Here is a 24,411-nt window from a genome sequence, read left to right on the forward strand (position 1 = left end):
AATTGTTGCTGTTATTACCTGCTTGGTATACTGAGTTATACAACTCATCCTCTCGTCTCTCCTACTCACCCTTTTTTGGCATGGCGACTCAACATTTTGCCACCCCTTACAACAAGTTCATGTGTAAAGAATTGGCCGATACTTTTCATCTCTACTGCACTTTGGCAACATGTCCATTGAACTTTTATGTCACCGTTCCCTCTTGGTTGTTTGGGCATGGCTTGGTATGGTTGAGAAGATGTGTCAACTATTATTTCCCCTTTTGCTAGTTTGTTTGGCTTCATATAAAAAGACATGTGGGCCTTCTGTAATAAATGATACTCACTTATGGTTTTCATATTTCACTTGTCCTTTTTTGAGCATGCAGGCCTACTTACCCTAATGTAATTCATATAACCCTTTGGACAGCTCGGCTTCAACAGAAAGGAGTATCAAAAGTAATATTTCGCTATTATTATTTCACATCGCTACCTAAAGGTAAGGGATACACATCAATGCGTTTTTAAACTGCAGAGGTTACCCGACTACAGGTGGGGCACCGCCCACTGATCCAGAAAACTATTTGTTGGCGAGGCCCCGCCCCTATATGAGCTCTCTTCTCGTCTACCTCTTCCTTGTAGGACGAGTCCCACAACTGCGCGGTTTCCCTTCAGCGACGGACACTGCGAGAGTTTCACATGAAGCAAAAGTTTGAAGTCGGAAACGTTGTCTAGTCAACAGGCGATTTTTCGAGGGGGACAGCTTGGCGAGTTGCTGTGAAGAAGGCCTATCTTTTGTTTGTTGCTATTTTATAGTTCTCGTCTGCACCAATGGAAAACTTAAGTTCCCCAACACTGTCTCTCCCTGGCCAGACGTCTTACAGGACCTACAGCGTCTGCTCGGACTCGTCGTCCCGTACCTTACCCTCTCCCTCCTCAATGCCCACCACACTTTCCTCGGTGCCGTACAATTTAAATGGATCATACGAATCCGTTCGATACCTGGTTCCCGTCCAGCAGCAGCAAATGCAGCAGCAGCAGCATCAGTTCATGGTGATGCCCCAGGCTATGCCTCAAATGCAGGTGATGCCCCAGATGATGACCTCGCAGGTGATGCCCCAGATTATGGCTACCCAGGTCATGCCCCAGATGATGACCGCTCAAGTCATGCCCCAAATGATGACCTCCCAGGTCATGCCCCAGATGATGCAGCAGGTCTACATGCAGCAGAACATACCGCGGATCAGTATCAGCAGCCAGGAGAGCTCGGAAATGGGCTACCAGCAGCACAGCATGAGAGAGGTGCGCTCGTCGTTGGTCCGCCTGTGTTAATCCATGTGTTGTCGCAATGCAATAAACTGTATATTTTATTATAGGCCTGTCTGTTTTATATATATCTATGGTTTTATTCGTCAACAGCCTATCTAGAAGGCTACTTGGCTTATGTCTGTTGATCTGACTACGATTTTATTGCAAAGTTACTAGGTGCTACAGAATAGAAATTCGAAACTTTCTCTGCCTTTTGAATAAGTCACCGGTGGTATGACGTCGTAAAGCACGTTATGTTAATCAGCACTCTTATCAGTGTTAAATGGCGCAGTGGCTGTTGGGTAAACCACCCTGTCTGAGAAATTCTGTAGTCATCTCAGGTATTCACGGTGACGCCCTCTCTACACCTGCTTCTGCCACGACTTATACAGGCATTTAGGAGCACGGAACAGGAACAACCACAATTCGACATTAGGTTACTATGCAAATGCATTGGTGCGCGCGTGAGAGAATGTCATGTGTCCCGAAATGAAAGGCAACGACGCCATTCTCAGAACAACAACAAACCAAACCATCCCCTGCCCTTATAGGAGGCTAATCCCTTTTGACTTGACTTGACAAATGAACACATTTAATGATGTTTCATTGGCTCACTCTTGGCAAGGAAATTATACGCGTCTTACAAGTGGTGGCCTGTTGGGACAAGGTGCTGGGGGCTTAAAGGCTTCTACGAATATACAATACTTTGAATCAATGCGTTTACCCCAAACACATTCCCTCATAAAGCAGAGAACCACACCTAGACTGTTTCATCTTCGTAGCACTCCCTGCTTTTGAGTGGGGGAGGCCATGCCCAGTTCAGGAGTTAGTTTAGAGAACAGGGAACAACCTAATGATTCACAAAAGATCCAGTCAGCTCACACGTAGGGCTGGGAAATGAATCTGAACACGGTAGCGGCCTGTGCCACTGCAACTACACAAAATGATATGTAATTTAGTGTGGTTGTCCCTTGGTGCACTAGTAATAGACTAATACAATTAGTAGTTGTTACTTAATGTATTAGTGTACATTTACCAATAACAGTCCTTTACATTATTAGGCACATACAATAAATACAATGGGCTTATAGTAGCCTACATCAATAAAATACAGATGGCCTAAGTCTATCCACTGGTAGGACTCAATATGAACCTGAATTTCAAATGCAGTTTTATTTTGAGCCGAAGCAAAACCTCTTTTTGCTTTTCCTTTGATGAGGTTTGCTTCATGCTGTGCCACTGAAATTCCATTTTAAAACAGGATTAACCAAACCAAGTGGTGTTATCACTGACAGCATAATGGCAGGTCAGAGAAAGTGTTCAGCAGTGATAATGATTCATTTTTTGGTCCCTGAGGTCAAAGTACAGCCAAGGGCCACAGCGTTAGTCAACCGGTGCCCTACAGAGCTCCTCTATTCATGACGTACGGTAACACAAGCTGTACCAGCCTACAGCACATGGAAACCGCAATGTTGAATTACCTGAAATTTACACATGTGTATGTAAAGATAATAGGTAGCTTATAAGATAAGAGATACTGCCAATGTTGTCCCAGAAACCTACCCATAATGCAACAGCACAGATCCACTGGTTCTTCTCACAGCCTCTTATGAAGGAATCTGGAAGAATTCCAGATTCATTATTGAATAGTTAATTCATAACGTTTTCACATACAACAATTATGCATGGATTATATTGAACCTTTGTCGTCGGTGGTTCTGTTTGTGTAGCTCCTTGTTGTGTGACAGAGTCTGTGCTAATGGTAACAGGGCAGCAGCACCGCATGAAATAGCTGCCAGACAAATGGCCCTGCTGCCAAGGCAACCTGGCCTCTCTCCCTGACTAAGAGCCCTCCCTGGCAGTGTTTTAGTATAGGGTTACATCCCTCGCGAGGAGGGTAAGAGTTTTTGTTTTTCTCTGATTCGAACAGTCTGTGACTGACAGTGTGGGCTTTTTCTGTGTTACCATGGTGTAATTAACGTTTGACTAATATTCTTCCCCCCCTCCCCCCTCCGTCTCTCTTCCTCATTCGTCTGTCCTAACAGAGCATGAATGGGAGCATCTCCTCGGTGATAAGCATGTCCAGCCCAGTGAAGAGCCCTGAGCCCTGTGTCTTTGAGGAGGAGGTGAGGAGTAATGACACACGCACACGCGCACGTATACACGCACACCCTTCAAATGCAACTGACTCGACCGTGAGGTGTGTCAGCCCTTAACTTTGGTCCAAATTGTCTTGAAAGGGAAACGTGTGAATGTGTTCTCATAATCCTAAAGTGACGTGAGTGATTATGTCGTAAAGCAAGACTACAACGCTAAGGACCAAACTACAGAATTATGAAACCCAGAACACATTTTGAATATGGCCCAGGTGTCTTAAGGGACAACAGAGGACATTGAGGCTCTGATGGCTGCAGAAGGAACCGTTGGGTGTGGAGGCCCTGTGAGGCACACCCATCAACACAAGCTGTGCCACACAGCAACCAGTGCAGAGCTCCTTAGGCTCCTTAAAATAATAGATATATCCTGATATTCCTGCCCTGATTTTATGGTGACAGTTATTAGGAGCTTTGTCCATGCTTGCAGGCCTTGAGAAACACTTACTCAGTAGCGTTGTTTCTCTCTCTGGGCGTGTCGGTTTCAGTCTCTGCTCCGGCCAGTGTGTTTCTTTTGATCTCAGCCTACAATGTGGGATCTGCTGCGGCAGTCAGATTAGCTTTCACTATTTAGACTCCGGTGACTCATATACGTTTTCAATGTTAGTAGAGTTAGTTTGTACAAAGGTACTAGTGATACGATTGGCTTAAAGAGCATGAATGACGTCAACAGTTATTTTGGCGTCACTGATTCCTTTTGGATAACTTTATAAATCCGTTGAAAGTTGACATTTTTAAAATAGTATGTACTGTTTTGTTTTTTGTCATATTGTTGTTGGCCTTGCTCGATAACCTGCAGTTTTTAAGTGTATAGTCATCAGTCAGTCAGAAAATGCTGAACGGCAGAAGATTGTTATAACAACAAGCTTTTAAGTGCCGCCACACCTCTCTGCTCCAGCGAGTAGAAAATGGCCGTGCGAGCCCGTCCCCGGAGACACCCAAGCTGACAATCACGCTTTTGTTGATGGCTAGGATGAGTCAGGGGATTCTCTTTCCGAAAAAAACGGGCTAATGATTTCTTTAGAAAACCATTGTACCTGTTTATTGAGGGAAGTGATAGGCTCTTTACGTAGGAAAATTAATTCTTCTTTCTAGCGCGACAGCACTAAACAACAGAAACGGTTGACTGGTAGTCAGGTGTTCATTGGCAGGGCATTTAATGGCTTGAATTGTACCTCCGGCTATAAGGCAGAATGCATTACAAAGTAGGCAATTCTTTTGTTTTGTTTCTTCATTATACTCCAATTATCCAGTTATTAGAGATACAATCTGAAACAGTAAACACGGCTTTAGAATCACATGGGTATATATGGTTGGGGAAAAAGATTCACACCCTCCGAACTCCAAAAAATCGGTTTATTTATTAATTCATATTTCTTCATGTATTTTACTTTATATATTTTGTATTAGGTTTGCCTTTGTCTGTTTACATTACGGCAAACCGTTTTGAACCGGGAATCAAGAAACGATTTTCAATCAAATCTTGACACCAAGAATCAAAATCATATCAAGTCATTAGATACCGAAGGGTACACACCCTACTCATATACGTACATGCATTTCAATGCAGACTAGGGCCCGGCAATAATTTGATTACGATTATTAATAAATAAAACTCACGTCGATTACGACGATAAGTATTAGACATAAATGCTCAATATAAAAAATAAAAAAAGTAAAAAAACAGTTCTGATATGGATTTACCTAATAGCCGATCGCACAGCAAAAATAAACCTCTACAAACATTTGAGATTGTTGCCTCCATGCCAAAGGAGTTTGATGTGATTGTCACTCACAGATCTTTTAGTTTTAAACACATTTTTTTATGCAGCATAATATCTGGTTTTACAATGTTTACATTTTGCACTTACGTAAGCACTATGTAGTTCATATTTTATATATTAAAATTCATGTGCCACGGCCTTTGTTCATCCACTTTTTTACTTTATGCATTGGTTGTGCCTCTACACGATTTACGATGTTTTCTGAAGCCCTGCCAAAGGAGTTTAATGTGAAAGAAGTCAGAGCTTTTATTTTTATTTACATTATTTTCAATAGGTCACAAGGCAAGCTACCTTATATTGTTTTGCTGGGGGCAGATAAAACATGTTTGTGAAGTTAAATGTTTATATTTAAATGTGATAAAATGTTCCCTTCACATGATCACAAATATGGTAATAAACAAAAGTGTATGGTTTAACTAATGAACACTCTGGTTTCTTCAGGCTTCAGCAGTATCAAATTATATATCGTGATTAATATCTATATCGATCAATATTGAAAATCTAGCCCAGCCCTAATACAGACACACACACACACACACACACACACACACACACACACACACACACACACGTGTGTGTGCGCACATGCTTGAACTTGAAGAGCCCAGCTGGATTTAATTGACAGTCACTGTGCATTGGACACGTGCTCTCGTTGAGAATGTTTGAGCTCTGTCTATACATTCCATGCAAACCCTCAGAAAGCCCTGAGGTTACAATGACTGAGAGGCCAAAAGACTCAGCTCACATGGAACACAGTATAATATGTGTCTTTGGGCTTTAAAATTATTTGGACTCTGTTCTTTTGCTTTTAGAACAAAGGCATAAGGAATAAGCTTATAAACGACGGCTACTCCCATAATCCCTTTGACATCTAGTGTGAAGCCTCACAGCCACCTGTTAAAATAAATAAGGAGCCATCTCCTCTCGCTAGATTTGCATCACCGTCTCGCCCACTGTCAGAACCACCAAACAATTTTAAATCTTACCATTACCTAAAAAATTACGCTACTATTACCTAAAATGAGCATACAAAAAAAATCAGATTTTTCAAGATTAAAGTTTCCGGCTATTCATAACACTGTGATATGTCAATATATACGGGATATATACAATTCAAGGGGTTGTTTTTATCTCGTTTAAAGGTATAGTGGCTCAAGATGTAATAAAGTTTCTCTCTCTATCGCTCTCTCTCGCTCTCCTTCTCTCTCATCAGCTTTTCATGTGAACTGATGTCTTTGAGAGTGTGGGACTATTAAACCTAGGTTAGCGAACCCTGTGCCCTCTTTTAAATCAATTCTCCAAATAGTTTTTATTCAGACTGTACTATTATATCTTAGGGTAAGGGTTAAAGCCCTATTTTTTTGATTGCTATGCAAATTACGTCCATTTTGATATCCTTCAATTTTCAGTGTTGACCTCATGTCAGTTTAGTGTGTTTGTGTGCGCAATTGTGTGTGTGTCGAATGTTTGCTGTAGTCGTAACAATAAAACATCCAGCTAAGCGGCCACAGCGAGCTCTTTCCATGTACGTAACAGTGTGGTTACTGTCCCCCGAGGCCATCCACCTGCTTTGTGGGCAAACACAAAAACACGTTCACCATGACCTTCATTCCATAACCTTTTCAAAAAAACCTTATAAAAGCGTAAATCTAAGATTTCCCAGGATGACAAAGATAATCCGGCTCAGAGATAAACATCTTGTGGGCGGAGTTTGTAGAGGATACCACGAAAAAGGGTGTGATAAAAACAAGTTGACTACGGCAAAGATGTGAGGCAGTACAGTCAATGGGAAATGGAGGTATATGCTTGTTTTATCGTAAAAGCATCTATTATGTTACCCAACCCAATTCTTGCTGTGCCCAAAGCAATGGGGAAATTCTATCTTAAATGTATGTTTGAGAGAAGTTACTTTGCTTAAAGCTTGCCTCTCTCTCTCTGTGATCGTGACATGTGACTGTGGAGGCAATGGCAGCAAACTCGAACAGACATACAATTCTGCTTGGCTGTCCCAGGCAATCCCAGTGGCATCTTCCACACCCTAGAAAATATTTGGCTAAATGCTTTTCTTCCTCAATACCCGAGTCAGGCTACTTTGTTTACTGCCAAGTGAGATTGGTAATGCTAATGAGCAAGAAGGGATAAAATAGGGAATATTGCCTAAAATAGTTTGCGAATGGTTGTGGGCGCGAACCTCATGCTCAACGCTCATTCTGAAACCCTTGGAATGAAAGGGTCTGATTCTTATTTGATAAGTCTTGAATAACAGGTTCCATTATTATAGGTTCATTTCGTGCCCTAGTCATTTGGTTCCTTTGCAATCGTTAATTGGAGGAAAAGGAAGGAAAACAAGTTTGTAGCTAAATGGTTAATCAAATGAGCAGCAATCTCGCCTGCTCTGCCCTGAGGAAAGGGAAACTCTACTGGGGGAATTGGCCCTTGGTCTTTCATTTTTGCATCACCATTTTAGCTTCCACATTGTCACGTAAGACTTCCGGGAATACTTTTTGGAACACTTCAACAACTTAGAAGAAATAAGCGGAAACCAACTGAAGCTAATTGTAGGTTTTGTGGATGTAATAATAAATCACATCCACAAAATAATAATAAATCGTGAGTACTGTGTACGCTTTACAAAGAGCAACGGAAGATGGATCCATCTTGGGTCACTGGATGTTTTCGGCCTGGAACGCGGGCTGTGAACCAAGCCTTCACCACCACCGCCAGACCATATGAGGAACTCATAATTAGAGGAAGTGACTGTAGACAGACAATAACAAAATCCAAGCTTTAGTGTTAGCCTCACAATAGAGCCTGGCTCCAAGGAGCATATTATCTCCTCAAGAACCCTTCAGTCTTATAATCACTTACAAAAAATGCAAAACAAAAAATGCAAAACAATCAACTACAAACTCGGTTTTAAAAAAATTAGATGTATTTAAAAATCATTCTTACCGAAAACTGAGAAATATGCCAACAATTACATGTGATTACATGTAATGTCAATGTCAAACTTCAGCCAGAACAAGGTGTTACTGACACCTTCTCCGGAATGATATCATCAAGGGTTGGGCAAAGAATCAAGCCTTTGAATGAATAATGGAGCCTATCATCCAGGTGTGACATATGGATTTGGACGAGAAGGATCTCTTGATTGAACGGTTATGCTACAAAAAGGCCCACGCCTCATCGCAATCCCAGCCAGCGTGTCATTGGGGCCATAAGACTACACAGGTTGAATCATTGCATGGCTCAGGCCCTCTCGGTGTTGCCCGCTTCTTCTTCGACCTCATCCACATCTTTCTCATCGTCAGAGAGCTAAAGATGTTTCCAGAAATTGGTGTTATTAAAATTAATGTTTTTCATGGTTCTTTTTACTACTCATGCCAAATGTTTGGGATGCTGGTCTGAACAAACTGAAGGCACTGCATACTTGCCGCCCATTTTTATTGATGCAATGTTGGTGTCGGTTGGTTCTTGTCTGGGTGGGCTGGGGCTACGGCCTAGAAAGACTCAGAAGACAGTCATTCTTGTTATGGTTTCTTCGTTAGTAGTTCTAGCCCACTACAGGCGGTGTTGCGTTCCAGAGTCAGCTAATGTTATTTTTTTTATTTCGAGGTTATCATGTCTGTATTCATTCCGGCCATGGAACTGCTGCTTGTTTGGGAACACTTATCGTCTCTGTTGCAAAAGTTTTAAGTCTGAATTTCTACCGCTAACAGTGGTGGAGAAATTAGTGAGTTCTTGGCACAAATCACGGTCACATTGGAATTTGGCATATCATCGACTTACAGTATAGTTTAAAGTTGTATTTATTATTGTTTATTTTTGTTTAGTTTTTTACTTGTAATAAGTTAATCCGTATTGCGTGATATAACTTAAGCAATTATTTGTTGGTGTAGAAGTCAACAAAGACCAGGCTTAATTAAAGCTGGATATGCCAAAATATTGATTGATGGTTGGTTAATTGTACATTTAGTCACACGATCGTTACAGGGCCGCCGTCTTTGAAAACACCCCATTCCTCATAATTACACCATCATTAGAGTAAAATAACATGCTTCTCATGTTGTTGCAATCCCCGTGGCATCAGTTTTACTGACCCGAGTAAATATGACGACCAAACTAACGCAACGTTTAACAGGTGTCAGGTATTCCTTTTCAATAATTTAGAAAGAGGATCAACAGTCGCTGTTAATCAGTTTTATTTCTTTAGTAATGTCACCTGACGCTAGAGACTACTAGAAAAGTTGCATTTGACTCTTCTGGGAAAAGTGTTAAGTCACTCAACCCCTCCTCTTTTGATCCCAGGTTCCTCTCTTAAGCATACACAAGCCTACACACTGTTAGTGAGTTGTAGTAAAGACTAAGATGTTCTTACGTTAAGCGTACAAACACACACGCGCGCGCGCTCACACACACACACACACACACACACACACACACACACACACACACACACACACACACACACACACACACACACACACACACACACACACATAAACTGACTCGAGGTGATGACGGGTTGTGTTGCCTGTTGAATTATGGGATAGATGGGTGTTAAAGGGGCCTATCTTCTGTGTGGTTTGCGTCTAGACATTTGTCATAGGACCCAATTAGCCTAAAAGGAAAACGTGTGATCTCCTAAATCTTTTCATTTTGGCAGGAAAACAGTTCTAAACCATTTAGTCTTAAGAAAGGAAGCTTCTTAGTGACAGTATTTTCCAAACCATATTCCAAGCTTATATGTTTGTGTTTAAGTTATGCACAACTTTTTACAACTTTCTGTCCGCTAGCTCAGCATCAAGCCAGTGTTGCTTAATCTAAAAATATGGCAGGTGTTTGTGGGTTTGATTTGGTACCAATTCTAATTACTTCAAAGAGAAAAAACTCAAAAGGATTTCTTTCTTTTCAGTGAAGTGGGACAGATATATTTTTCAATAGAAATTATGAATACAAATAATTCACTCTCAAAATGGGTGAAGAAATCCTGAGTGTGTGCAGAAAACTTGGCCATGCAGATAGGCAGCAAATCTCAGCCTCAAATGACTTGCTGGTTACATAAATTCTGATCTGTTGCCACATGCAATAAAAAAACAAGGGCACTCATACTTTTCTGTTTGAGAGTCGGTGGATAATAATGTCAGGGCATTTAAAACCTTGAAAAACGGATGCTAGTTCACAGAACTCAAGTTTGTTTTCAACATGTGCCTCCGATTTGTAACGGCGATAGTGGAGAATCACTTGCCTTGACTTTGCCTCTGCGTTGCCCAAAGGGCGCTGGGGCCTTTAAACTGGTTTGAACTGCATCATGTAGCACTACCATTAATCTCTCTCTGTCAGCTTGTGGTGTGTCTTGCGACGTCCCTCTCTATGATGGAATGTGGAGAATGTAGGCCCGACCACACCCCAACCCATTCAAGGTCCCCTTGATCGCAAAACTCCCACACTTCACACGGTCCCAGGCTTCTGGAAAGTTCTTATTATGGCAGTATGGTGACATGACACGTTTCCCCAAATGAAATCTATTGTGGTATATGATAAGCATCAGTTAGCATGTGTTGATTTGAGACTTAACATGTGAAACATAACATGCTGTGTGCAGAACAAAATCAACAATCAGTCAACAACTTTGAAAGGGGCTCGTATTAAAGCAGACGGGGGTTACGATGTTTCGGAGAATAGGGAACTGTAAAAGCAGGGCGAGGCATGCTGAAACTCAGTGTGAGATAATAAAGATGGTAGACTTGATAAATATCATGATCTACTGCCTCTGTTTTTATTTCTACGGCTGTATGTCACATCTGTGCTGTAGGCACATCGGCCTTCCCTTGGCATCCGCCCGACCCTCGGGCAAGTAGTGATTAATCGACCAATCGGTTCTTAGTCGGCTTGAACTGGAACGTGATGCACAGTAATTGTTTATATAAATGTATATCAGTGATCAGGGTGGAAGTTAATGGATTAAGAGGGTGTGTCTTTTTCATTTTTAGATTCATTGCAAGATGGGAAAAATGGTTGGAGATGAGGTTGTTGAACACCAGAGCAAAGGTTGGGTCTACTCGGTATATGTGTATGTTTACAAAGGCAGGTCGTTCAAAGCTGTAGGCTCTGATGTGATTGGTTGGTTAAGCTGAAGACGTGACGAATCTGGTCAAGCAAAACCGTTCTTGGTTGTGCCGTTTACATGGTCATTCAAAGTCGTTGATTTCTTTGTTAATCATACTGTCTCCCCACGACACTCTAGTAGAGGACTGGTATGGGAATGGCGAGGGTTTGCTTGCCCCAGGGAGTAAAGGATAATTTGCATATTGACACGGTACAATTCGATAATGCCCAAAATGTTTGGCTCAACCTGCCATTGTTGACTTTTGGCTTAACAGTTGACACACCCAAGCTAGTTCACCAAACCATGAACTTAAAGACGGATTGGTTACGCCCATGGACTATCTGTCAAGTTTTGTAACAATCTAGCATTATTATCTCTATTTCCCACTTATCATGTCAGTTTGTCTTTCTGCCTCTGCGTGGGTTTTCAATTATATCACGTTGACAGTGTTGAGGAACCAATGGAATGTGGGTGGTGGCGGAACCGATGAAGCGTAAGCAGGCAGTGGGGTTCTTCGTGGGACGGTGAGGCCACACATACATGCCTGTTATACCCGGGGTAAGAGAGCTGGAGAAACCAGCCATAATGAGCTGGATTTTGAAAGTATCTAACCGAACAAATCTCAGCCATCCCTTCAGGCCTTCCTGCAAAGCTACTCCCCCAAATACATGACTGGCTCGCTGACTGTAGCAATAGCTCTACCTAGTCTTGTGGAAGACTCCTTTCATGCGCAATAAGTGCACAGACAGGAGGCTGGGTAGGTAGATAGGTAGAAAGGCCAGTAGGCCATCTAATCATATATTTCCGGCCAAAATAATTGATTGAAGAGGTTAATTACTGGGCTGCGGCAGCCACAAGAATCTTTTTTTTTTTTAAATTTTGTCTGAGCATTTGATTTATTGATTGCTGTTGGGATGTTAAGAGAATTCAACCAGGAAGACACTTTAAAATGGAGGCCACCTCCCATGTACATAAATTGTCCACAAGCTACGACACGTTGTAGAGTATCAAGGAGTGTCTGCTGTGCCCTCTCTCACTCTGACTGGCTGCCCAGTACTACCAGTTTATTATACTGTTCAGCACTGGAAGCTGCCCAGTGTTCTGCCTCCTTCTTCTACATTACATATAAAGAATATAGAATCTCAAAGTTGAAATGAATTAAAAATAATTTTCCCAATTTTGTTTTCATAATTCCACTTTCGGGGAACATTAAACCAATGACTCCTTTAACCTTGATTGGATTGGAAGCAATCCCACGATGGCATAATATACTATGCATGGAGGATTTAACCAAGTCTGTCACTTGTACATGTGAGAATAAGATAAACGTCTTAAACGCATTTCATTTTCATTGTCGTGAAAGATGAACGATGAAGAAATGGAGGGAAGAAAGGAACCAAAAGTTTCTATATAAGCCATTCATGGAATCTGCTTTCTCAGTCTGAGCCAATATTTTCCATTGAGTAAAAAATAAATCCTCTACACCATAACCTTGCTGCCAGTTACCCTATGGGCTTACATTCAACAAACAGGTGAACTTCCATGAAGGAACAGTTGTTCTTCTGCTTCTTGGAGCACAAAAAAGCACTTGAAGAGATAAGAACTCAGACTGCTCTTGTAAACACAACCGCATTCTCTGGTTTGTTTGACGACAGATTAGTTTTTGCATTTGTCTCGATAGACTGGTGTTTGTAGAGAGTGAATTGTGTGTGTGTGTGTGTGTGTGTGTGTGTGTGTTGGATTACTGTCACGTTTGTGGGTGTGGGTGTTTGCACAGGACATGTGTTTGAAGAAAAGCAACATACAGCTGAAGATGGTTATTGTCTTGATGTTTCTTTAATTGAATTACCCATCTTTTATTGTATACTGATAATGGTTTAGAAAAAAAAGAAAAAAGAATAATAAATGCAATTAAAATTGTTTTTCCCCAAACAAAATAACCCTCCTTTCTGAACACACAGCTGATGTTAGATACTTTCCCGTCTCTCTCTCTAGGTCGAGTTGGTGGACGATGTGGAAGTGAAGGTGGAGGTGGCTGAGGCAGAGTTTGAAGAGGAGGTGGTGGTGGAGGAGGAGGAGGAGGAGGAGGAGGAGGTGGAGCTGGAGGAGACGGAGATCATCAACGTGATCCAGCCCCGGCTGGTGGAGAGGATTGTGGAGCGCTTTGTGGAGCGGCCGGTGGAGCAGGTTGTGGTCCGTTCCTCCATGTCGGAGCAACGCAGCGAACGCAACGATCGCGTCGACCGCAGTGACTGGAGCGGCCGCAGTGACCGGAGCGACCGGAGCCTGCGCAGTGAACGCATTGATCGATCCGAGCGCTCCGAACGCTCCGAGCGTTCCGAGCGGAGCGACTACCCCCAGGTCATGAAGATGGACACCCGGTTCTTTGGAGAGCTGCTGGCCGAGGTGTACCGGAAGAACTGCGACATCCACTCCTGCATCTCCGAGCACGTGGCCAAGATCCGTGGGCAGTAGGTCCTCCCTGTGGGAATCGCTTGACACGCACGCGCACACGCACGTGCACAGGCAAACGCACACATGCACGCACGCACACTCACGCGCACACACACACACACACATGTGTAGGTGGGATTTAAACGTCCACTATCCACTAATTAGTGAGATATAAAGATGTAGTGGTGAAGTGTAAAGAGATATATTATGCGGAATAAATCTTTTATACTTGTGGTTGAAGATTAGGATCGCAATATGCACACACACACACACACACACACACGAGTGCATGTGAGTGTGAGTTCCCATGCACACGCTTACAGGCTGCACATACGCACAAGATACTACACGCACGCACGCGCACACACACACGTGTGCACCCAAGTGAAACTAAGCTAATGCTCCGGGAATGCCTCTGGCAATACACCTAAGCTGTAATTAAGGGCAATTTCCATTTGTCACTGTTGAACAACTTGTTTTTTACACTAAACTAGCTTTTTACACTTATTTCCGCCCCTATAGAGTAACAAGGAGGCTAAGGCGTAGCATAGTGAAGACCCACACAAATAGAATGTGTGTGTCTTACCTTCACAGTATAACATCAGAGTCGGTTAGTAGTCAGATAGTAAATAAGAGTTATTGGAAAAAATAAAAATAAGATGACACTCTTAGATTCCCTTCATATATAGTACCATGAGTCGTGCAGGGATGCGTCAAGTCCCGTTTATCTATGTGGATCTCTTTCTTCACCCGCGGGCCCGATGGCTGCGTCGGGGCGACCCACTCTCGGCAGTTCCTGTTGAGCAGCGAGGTCTACTAAGGTTCCTCTGGACACCAGACGCAGGGCGTTGCCATGGACACCGGCCTCGGCAGGTCACTAGCTGTAACCCGAGCGAGAGGCCAGGTTCAAGCTGGAGGTGTTGCCTTCAGAGCCGTCCTCTCCTCCCCCCGTCCGTAGAGTAGATGGCTCCGGATTGCAGCTCCGATTCCAGGGTCGCTTCTTGCCGAGCGTGGGCATCGGCATTTTTTCATTCTCAAAAACAGAGTTTCGGTCGGTAGCAAACAAACTGGTTTAGAGGGATTACCCTCGAAGAACCAGGCTGGTTCTGCTTCCAGTTGGCACATACAGGGTAAACACAGCGGGCAGAGAAAATGGGACTCACTGTGAAGATAGAGGCTGGATGACACGACTGGGAACCTAGATGGTGTGAGCTGTTGGGGTAGAACGCAAACATGATAAGATCATATTCATGCAGTGAACAGCTGTTCCGTTTTTTCAATTATTTTGTTAATTGACGGTAACTGATGGATGATGCATGAATGCATGAACAAACAATCTGGAAATTATAAATGGATAACAATTAATAATAAAAAATCTAATTCAAAGAACCTGCTCCAGGACACAATTCACATAAATCAGTGGAAGTGGAACACAGGAAGTGAATCCATCTGATCATAGGGGGACAAACACTTGTTGTGAAAGCAGTTTCTGTTTCTAGACTCTAACTAACCTAGGATCTAGGTTTCTGAGAGATATATTTAATGCGGTTCTCGTGTATGTGTGTTATTGCTCTGCATAGTGTGATTTAAAGCGTGGATATTTTCTCATTGTTCTCTACTTCCTGTCTCTCTGTGCTACAGGAAACATCAGCTCGACTCCACAAGTGACTACAAGGTAAGGACAAGTCCACAGAAATGAAGATATAGTAACTCAACAAGGCCGAACACACTGAAAACTTAAGAATATTCTGTCATTTCAGTATGTGTGTTGCATTACTGCAGTTTGTTTATATTACTATCCCTATCATCTCTATTATCCCTATTTACTGAATGGAGAATCGATTTTGAACCGGGAATTGTTTTGAATTGAAAATTGTTTTCGAACCCCAAGAATCCAAATCAGATGGAATGGCAAGAAAACGTATGATACACGCTCCTTTACGTTCTGCCTCGTATGTGTTGGTTAACAGATGGAAAGAGAGGAGGTGGAGGCCCTCATCCCTAAAGGAGCGTCTGAACTGACCAAACAACAGATCCGCTACTTACTGCAGGTACGGGCTAGGCAGGGAGGGAGGGAGGCAGGCAGGCAGGCAGGCAGGCAGGCAGGCAGGCAGGCAGGCAGGCAGGCAGGCAGGCAGGCAGGCAGGCAGGCAGGCAGGCAGGCAGGCAGGCAGGCAGGCAGGCAGGCAGGCAGGCAGGCAGGCAGGCAGGCAGACAGACAGACAGACAGACAGACAGACAGACAGACAGACAGACAGACAGACAGACAGACAGACAGACAGACAGACAGACAGACAGACAGACAGACAGACAGACAGACAGACAGACAGACAGACAGACAGACAGACAGACAGACAGACAGACAGACAGACAGACAGACAGACAGACAGACAGACAGACAGACAGACAGACAGACAGACAGACAGACAGACAGACAGACAGACAGACAGACAGACAGACAGACAGACAGACAGACAGACAGACAGACAGACAGACAGACAGACAGACAGACAGACAGACAGACAGACAGACAGACAGACAGACAGACAGACAGACAGACAGACAGACAGACAGACAGACAGACAGACAGACAGACAGACAGACAGACAGACAGACAGACAGACAGACAGACAGACAGACAGACAGACAGACAGACAGACAGACAGACAGACAGACAGACAGACAGACAGACAGACAGACAGACAGACAGACAGACAGACAGACAGACAGACAGACAGACAGACAGACAGACAGACAGACAGACAGACAGACAGACAGACAGACAGACAGACAGACAGACAGACAGACAGACAGACAGACAGACAGACAGACAGACAGACAGACAGACAGACAGACAGACAGACAGACAGACAGACAGACAGACAGACAGACAGACAGACAGACAGACAGACAGACAGACAGACAGACAGACAGACAGACAGACAGACAGACAGACAGACAGACAGACAGACAGACAGACAGACAGACAGACAGACAGACAGACAGACAGACAGACAGACAGACAGACAGACAGACAGACAGACAGACAGACAGACAGACAGACAGACAGACAGACAGACAGACAGACAGACAGACAGACAGACAGACAGACAGACAGACAGACAGACAGACAGACAGACAGACAGACAGACAGACAGACAGACAGACAGACAGACAGACAGACAGACAGACAGACAGACAGACAGACAGACAGACAGACAGACAGACAGACAGACAGACAGACAGACAGACAGACAGACAGACAGACAGACAGACAGACAGACAGACAGACAGACAGACAGACAGACAGACAGACAGACAGACAGACAGACAGACAGACAGACAGACAGACAGACAGACAGACAGACAGACAGACAGACAGACAGACAGACAGACAGACAGACAGACAGACAGACAGACAGACAGACAGACAGACAGACAGACAGACAGACAGACAGACAGACAGACAGACAGACAGACAGACAGACAGACAGACAGACAGACAGACAGACAGACAGACAGACAGACAGACAGACAGACAGACAGACAGACAGACAGACAGACAGACAGACAGACAGACAGACAGACAGACAGACAGACAGACAGACAGACAGACAGACAGACAGACAGACAGACAGACAGACAGACAGACAGACAGACAGACAGACAGACAGACAGACAGACAGACAGACAGACAGACAGACAGACAGACAGACAGACAGACAGACAGACAGACAGACAGACAGACAGACAGACAGACAGACAGACAGACAGACAGACAGACAGACAGACAGACAGACAGACAGAGCTGTGATGTTAACGATTAGAGCTAAAAATTCTCTCTGAATCTCAAACTCTTGGGTTGAATGTAACCTCGGCATTTCAATTACTGGAGGCAGGTTGAAGCTGTCCTCGATTAAACAGGGACACTACGTCAGTATGAGGGTGACAGCGTTTTTGTGTGTGTGTGTGTGTGTTTCCCACTCAGACGCGCCTGACAGCGGACAAGAGCATGCGTCTCCTTATGTCCACCTTCAGCAGCCTGCGGGAGGAGCTCCTCCACATGTCCGACGACCTGCGGGTGAGCTGCACCGCCGGCCGACGGCCCTGTTGAGCAAAACCAACCGCACAGCGCTTCATCTGCTGCCGATCGGCAGAGCGCAGAGAAGAAACGCGAACAAGGAACTCGTTGTTGGTTCATTTCATCAGCGGGGTTCAGGTTCTCTCTGTGTGTCTGTCTCTGTTTCTGTCTCGGCCTCTCTCTCTCTCTCTCTCTCTCCCTCTCTCATGCTGGCTCTGAACTCTCTTTCCCAGCGTCTGGAGAGTGACAAGGAGTCTTTAGAGAAGGATCTGATCTTCAAGGCAGACCAGGCCAAGCAGTATGATCGCCTCCTAGAGGTCGTCAGGGAGAACAACAGACAACTACAGGTGTGTGTGTGTGTGTGTGTGTGTGTGTGTGTGTGTGTGCATTTCTGTGGTCTGCATACAATTGTGTGTTATGTAATTTCTATGTTATATGGATAATTTGTATGTGTGTTTGTTTTCGTTGTCATTTCTATGTTATGTGGTGAATTTGCTTGTGGGTTTATGTGTGTGTGCATACTTTGTGTGTAATTTGTGTTTCGGTGTTTTACAATGAGTGTGTGTGTTTCACAATGTGTGTGTGTTGCAGACGTCCCTGCAGGAGAGCCAGAGTTCCCAGCGCTCCATGGAGAGCCAGATGTTGAGCGTCAAGACGACGGACTCCGGCCGGGACTTCAAGCTGAAGGAGGTGGAGGGCCGCCTGAGGGCCCTGGAGCAGGAGAACGACATGCTCAGACAGAAGGTAGCGCCGCAGTAGCTTCGGTCACGCCTCGGCAGCACGCGGTAGCTTCGGTCACGCCTTGGCAGCACCCTTGCTGCTGCGACGGGTTTTAGTGACCGAACCAATCACAGCCCTTGCTGCTGCGACGCAGCAGCAAGGGCTGTGATTGGTTCGGTCACGTAAACCCGACGCGGAACAAAAACAGGTTCATGACCGTGTCAAAGCCTCTGCGTGGTCATTGCGTTGCATCGACGTGGAACCATAATCATCCTTAACCCTTGTATTGAAGGTTCAAAAAAAAAGAAGTAAACCAGCAGTCACGAAAGGTGTTTACAGCCAACACTCTCCGCCCTACATCTGCGACATCCCTCCTCCCGCCAATTCACAGGAACGGCGGTGTTGTGTTTGCCTACAGTAAGGCTTTACCGGCGTGCATTATTCACATAGAGGCGAGTTGGTGCTGACCTATTTTGCTGTCTATCGTCGTGGCCTTCAGATTGGTTGTTGACCGCGGCACTGCAGTGAGTAGAGTTAGCACCTGCTGCCGTAGAGGAGCCCTCTCATTAAATGGTGTGTTGAGCAGACACACCTGGGCGTTCGTCATGAGCAGTCAACGCATGAAGCGAGACCAGGCTAGCTTGGGCGTTAGGAACATTACCAGCCAACGGATGTGAGTTCAGCACTGTATAGCCTCAATTCAGGCTGTTTCCGTTTGGACGCGCTATGAGAGGTCAACGTCAACCGGGGTCAAAGTCTTCAACGGTGTACACTTTGGGCGTAGCGTCACGCCGAAGAGTCCTGGCTTTCGGCTACGCCCTGGTTAGCGTCAATAATTGGTGGGGCTTCAACGCTCATTTCCATAGGAATGCAACGCTGGCAGCATTGTTGCTGAAACCTCACCATGTGTTCCCTGCTAAACGTGTTTTCGTCTCCTCCTCCACCTCCCCCCTAGCTGGCAGGTCAGGGCAACAGCAACAGTGCGTCCTTGCAGCTGAAGACAGAGGAACTGTCTCGTCAGTACCAGGAGCAGCTCAGTGCCCTGAAGCAGGAGAAGGAGAATGAGATGAAGAGCCTGCAGGTGGGGCGACCACAACACACACATTCAATAAATAATATATATATATGTTTGTTTCCCACATTTCTCATATTTACTTATGTTTCATTATATTGATCATTTGTGCAAGAAATGTCATTTTTTTCTCCCTCTACCGTGCCCACGCAGCTTTATGTTTGGTGAACTCTGACCTTTTTAGAATTTCAGAAAAAGAGTGACCCACCTGATCCAATATTGAGGGATACTTTGTCTGTTTTCTTATCACTTATCCTGTTTCTCTGTCTCTCTTTCTCTCTCTCTCTCTCTCTCTCGTTCTCTCTCTCTGTCTCTCGCACTCTCTCTGTCTGTCTGTCTGTCTCTCTGTCTGTCTGTCTGTCTGTCTCTGTCTGTCTGTCTCTGTCTGTCTCTGTCTGTCTCTGTCTCTCTTTCTCTCTCTCTCTGTCTGTGTCTGTGTCTGTCTGTCTCTCTCTCTGTCTGTCTGTCTGTCTGTAGACCCAGCTGACGAGGATACGGACGGAGACGACCACCACCAGCACCTCCTCAGACCGGAGCAACCAGCTGAAGATCAGCGAGCTGAACACCATGCTGGAGCAGAGACAGAGGACCATCACACACCTGGAGCAGGTCTGTCCGCACACACCCCCACACCAGACGCACACGCACGCACCCACGCATGCACACACACAAGCACACACACGCACACCAGACACGCACACACACGCACACACCCCCACACCAGACACACACACGCGCACGCATGCATGCACACACACACGTGCACGCACCCACGCATGCACTTGCACACAAGCACGCACGCACACACACAAACACACACTATGACCGCTCTCCCACACACGCACACACACATACAGGTACTCTTTCACGCATTGAGCATGTATTCTTTTCATATTTGAATAGTTTCCATCGCACAGGACAAAGAGCTACTGTTGTGGACAGTGTCTGTCTATGTTTCTCCTTCTGTCTGCGTGTCTCACCGCGTTCTGTGTAGGCCCATGACATGTGTAATATGTTGTATGTATAAAGTATTATACATGTGACCTCTGACCTTTACACCCTGTGCAACCTTAAGGAGATCAAGAAGCTGAAGTTTGAGATGAGCGAATCTTCCAAGAACGTCACCAAGACTGTCATCACCAAGAAGTAAGTGACACCCTATTCTGCAGACCACTCTGCTGACAAAAACCAAGGTTATCACCTCATTAAATGGGTCTGGGCCACACAGTCTTTTAATTGTGTGTGTGTGTGTGTGTGTGTGTGTGTGTGTGTGTGTGTGTGTGTGTGTGTGTGTGTGTGTGTGTGTGTGTGTGCGCGCAGGTACCGGAACCATTACCCTATCCTGGGCTTACTGGGTGATGATTACAAAACTACATCTCCTATCAAGGAGGGCAAAACCATAGTGATCGAGAGAACCGGGGACATCATCAAACAGGTAAATATCAACAGAGGTAGAGAACGAATAAACATAGGATACAAAAACACAAGATGAGGACCTGCTAATAAGACGAGAGGTGAAGAGGTGAAAATAAAACTTAAGATTTGAACCGTAGACAGGCGGCACGGAAAGAAAGAGAGTGACTCACTGGGGACTATTTGGCATGGGGCAGATATGGCCGTACGCCCTAAACGATATGTGAGACATTTAGCAGTGTACGAATGTGCGAGCCACCATGTGCTCCGCTGTTCCATCAGCTGTAAGGGCAAGCTGATGGAGAGCACGCGTTAGATTCCACGTGTATCCACTAGTGAGACATGGTCATGGTCAGACATGGACATGGTCGGGTCACTTCACCTTTCACCGCGTTCCTCACGGGGCAGCACGGTAAGGTATTGAGCTTTTTGTGAGTCTGTTTGAAATAATGTCTGACGTTTCCAAAATATTTAGTGGTTCAGTGAGTTTATTCTCAGTGTATCGTTGTATTTTTAATTACTTGCTTTTACATTTGATTTGTTTTCTTTGCCTTGGGAAACCGGACGGCACACTTCACTTGGCGTGTCGGGTACAACCGAAGTTGGTTGTGCCCGAACATCAGCGCTCCATGGAGAGCCAGATGTTGTACAACAACATTTGTCTGCCAGTCATCTACTGTTAGATACTGGATCACTTTACACTTGCTAGCCATCTTCGTCGACTGTAGGCTGCTGTTGAATACTGTAAATGCACATGTATATCTGTTACCGTGGCAACGATGTCTCTGTACTCCATAAAGAAGTCAAGAATGTATTCAGCAATGCCTGGCCAGACTCGAATAACGAACATATCCGTGCTTTATTGTGTTTATTTCACAACAGGAAACCATTATAACCCCTTAAAGAAACACTACTTCTCTCCGACAGGAATGAATCAACAAGAAGAAGATTCAGACATCTCCCCTACCCCTCCCCTACCCCTACCCTTACCCCTACCCCCCCCCCCCCCCCCCCGCACACACACACACACACACCCACCCCCCCGCACACACACACACACACACCCACCCTTGTCCATTGGGCTCAGAGGTTCGCTGGTGGTTGCTCTGCGCTTCCCGTAAATTCTATTTGGTTGATGTGATTCTGCTAATGGGAGCAAATTGTTTAGCGTTGAGCCAATACATTCCTCATTCCGTCTACTGCAAGGGAGAGGACCACGCCACTCCCACAAGGCGGCCCTCCCCCCACACAAACACACACACACACAAACACACACACACACACACATACAAACGCTTACAAAGACGCCGCAGCTCCAAGCCGTCATTGGTAGAAGACGCACAGTGCTGCTAGCTAGCCTGTGATGTCATATCCTGTATGCAGGATATTATTTTATAAATCCACCACAACCGTTCTAGCCTCAGGGACAAGGGAATGGGTGGCTGCCACAATGTCTTTGCTTGTAAATATGTTTGTATATCTCTAGCATGCATGTGCACAAATGCTTCTTCACTGTGTTGACAAATGGAAGAAAACTGTGTTGGGTTTGTTTTTGCTATGCTTTTTATCGGGTGGTTATTTTGATTTGGTGAGACAGATCTGACTGCGGTCATGTTTACTTGGTTTGCCATGGGTGCTGGGTACAATAAGGATTCTGAGCATGTGGTTTGAAGGGTTTGGATGCAGGTTATATTTGGGTGCAGGAGATTTGTCCTCAGCGGTTGTGTCGATTCAGATGTTGAAGTTCCATCACGGTTATTCCAGGAGCTTGTGTTGTGGACTTCACCGGTCACTTGACATGAGTCTCCGGGAAAGGCTGACCAGGAATTGGGAGAGAGTTTGGATCTAAAAGAATGTTACTGTTAATCCTCTTTGACATTAATACCTTGTGCCTGTTGGCGATGGACCATGCCTTCCAGGTCCTTTTTTTGGGGGCAAGGCAAAACTTTGTAAATTGTAAATCAACTAAGCGATATTCTAACTGGGCTAAATAATTTAGATAAAGCACACATCCATTTGATCCGTGATGTCAGCCTTGTGAATTCATAGGGTAACACATTTGCTTTGGTTAGGGGGCATTCTGGGTATCGTAGGAAAGAAAGTAAAAAAAAAGAAGATGATCAGATCAGGGAGAAGGCTGATGATCACGAATGAGATAAAATGTTAGAAAATGAACCCTATCAATGTTAAACAGTTTATGCCTGTATTATTCCTCAAAATCAGAATGTATGAATTGAAACCTTTGCAAATGAATACAAATGTTTGTATGGGTCACAACATAGTAGAAGTGAGTTAAAAGCACAATATATTGTTGATATGTTTGTTTCTCTGTAGGGTTACGTTATTCCGTGGCTTTCTTGGAGCCAATTCGTCCCTCATATAATGACCCTGTTTAAGTGTCTGTCCACTGGTGACTTTATGTCAACAGCCAATGCGTCTGGGAGTGCATTTGAAAAAGTTCCATTGAGAATTTTCCAGATTATTGAAAATAAAGAAAGATATCCCAGCCTAGGGTCTCTATATTACAAATCAAAAGGTATGTATTAAGAGGGTTAGACAAACACTTTCACGTTGTTTGCCTCAAAAATATTGTGAACAATTGACGCGACTTGTTCAAGTCCCAAAAGGGCTTTGTGATTTCCTTGTTTCCATATTGAAAAGCAAATGTTGGCTCAGGTTTACAATGACCCTACTATATCGTTCCTCAGTAAGAGTCTCATTCCAATAGTCCCAAAAGCACTTATATTCCATTTTGCCTAACAATGTCAACTGAAGAAACCACAGAGGGTTTTGTATCGGGTTAAAACCCTATCTTATTTTGTGAGGGTATGAAAACTACTGATTGTGTCACATTTACAAAAAAAACTATATACATTACAAAAGACGAATGTGAATTTATCTAGTCTAAGTTGCACATTGAAAGGCATTTAAGGTGTGGAATCAAAAGCTTATTTTTGGAAAATATAACACTAACAAATTTTAAGATAACATCCATCATTGGCTTGTTTTCAGAGTAATCGCAAATGTAATAGTCAGAATCTTTGTTTTCAAGATATGGAAACAATAGAAATAGTTTGTGTGTCCAGTTGTAGTTTATGTTATAGTCAGATTTTCTTTGATATGTTTTCTTAAGAAAGCTAGACTTTTTCTATGAATGGGCACCCTTGCTGTCTCCTTACTGGCTTGGCTCTGTCCAATGAGATGGCAGGGATGAACGGTCATAGCTGGATTGTGAGTAAACGTGTATTTTACTATATGGGCTTTGTTGGTTCTCCATGCAGTTTGTGTTCCTGCTTAAAAAAATGCATGATTTGAATAAATCTCCTGTTTGCAAGTGTT

General features: G+C 44.3%; 1 protein-coding gene across 3 annotated transcripts; it reads left to right on the top strand.

Annotated features, from left to right (window-relative positions):
- Nucleotides 1–647: 647 nt before the first annotated feature.
- On the top strand, nucleotides 648–24,411 carry pof1b (POF1B actin binding protein). 3 transcript variants are annotated; one of them, XM_079738335.1, is made up of 13 exons: nucleotides 648–1,280; nucleotides 3,332–3,412; nucleotides 13,328–13,803; nucleotides 15,428–15,461; nucleotides 15,757–15,837; nucleotides 17,775–17,867; nucleotides 18,101–18,214; nucleotides 18,459–18,611; nucleotides 19,543–19,668; nucleotides 20,137–20,268; nucleotides 20,735–20,805; nucleotides 20,980–21,094; nucleotides 21,955–24,411. In XM_079738335.1, exons 1-13 carry the CDS (start codon nucleotides 810–812, stop codon nucleotides 21,973–21,975), a joined length of 1,968 nt encoding a protein of 655 aa, XP_079594461.1. In that variant the 5' UTR covers nucleotides 648–809; the 3' UTR covers nucleotides 21,976–24,411. The 3 variants fall into 3 exon arrangements, with proteins under 3 accessions (XP_079594461.1, XP_079594462.1, XP_079594460.1); XM_079738336.1 differs by having other exon boundaries at nucleotides 22,000–24,411; XM_079738334.1 differs by lacking the exon at nucleotides 21,955–24,411 and having other exon boundaries at nucleotides 20,980–21,944.

Source organism: Pollachius pollachius (genome assembly GCF_949987615.1).
Source record: "Pollachius pollachius genome assembly, chromosome: 6".
NCBI classification, from domain to species: Eukaryota; Metazoa; Chordata; class Actinopteri; order Gadiformes; family Gadidae; genus Pollachius; species Pollachius pollachius.

Coding starts and splice junctions, on each gene's coding strand:
- pof1b (XM_079738334.1), top strand. CDS start 810: ATGGAAAACTTAAGTTCCCCAACACTGTCTCTCCCTGGCCAGACGTCT. Junction 18,612..19,542: donor ACGACATGCTCAGACAGAAG/GTAGCGCCGCAG, acceptor CCTCCCCCCTAG/CTGGCAGGTCAGGGCAACAG. Junction 19,669..20,136: donor ATGAGATGAAGAGCCTGCAG/GTGGGGCGACCA, acceptor GTCTGTCTGTAG/ACCCAGCTGACGAGGATACG.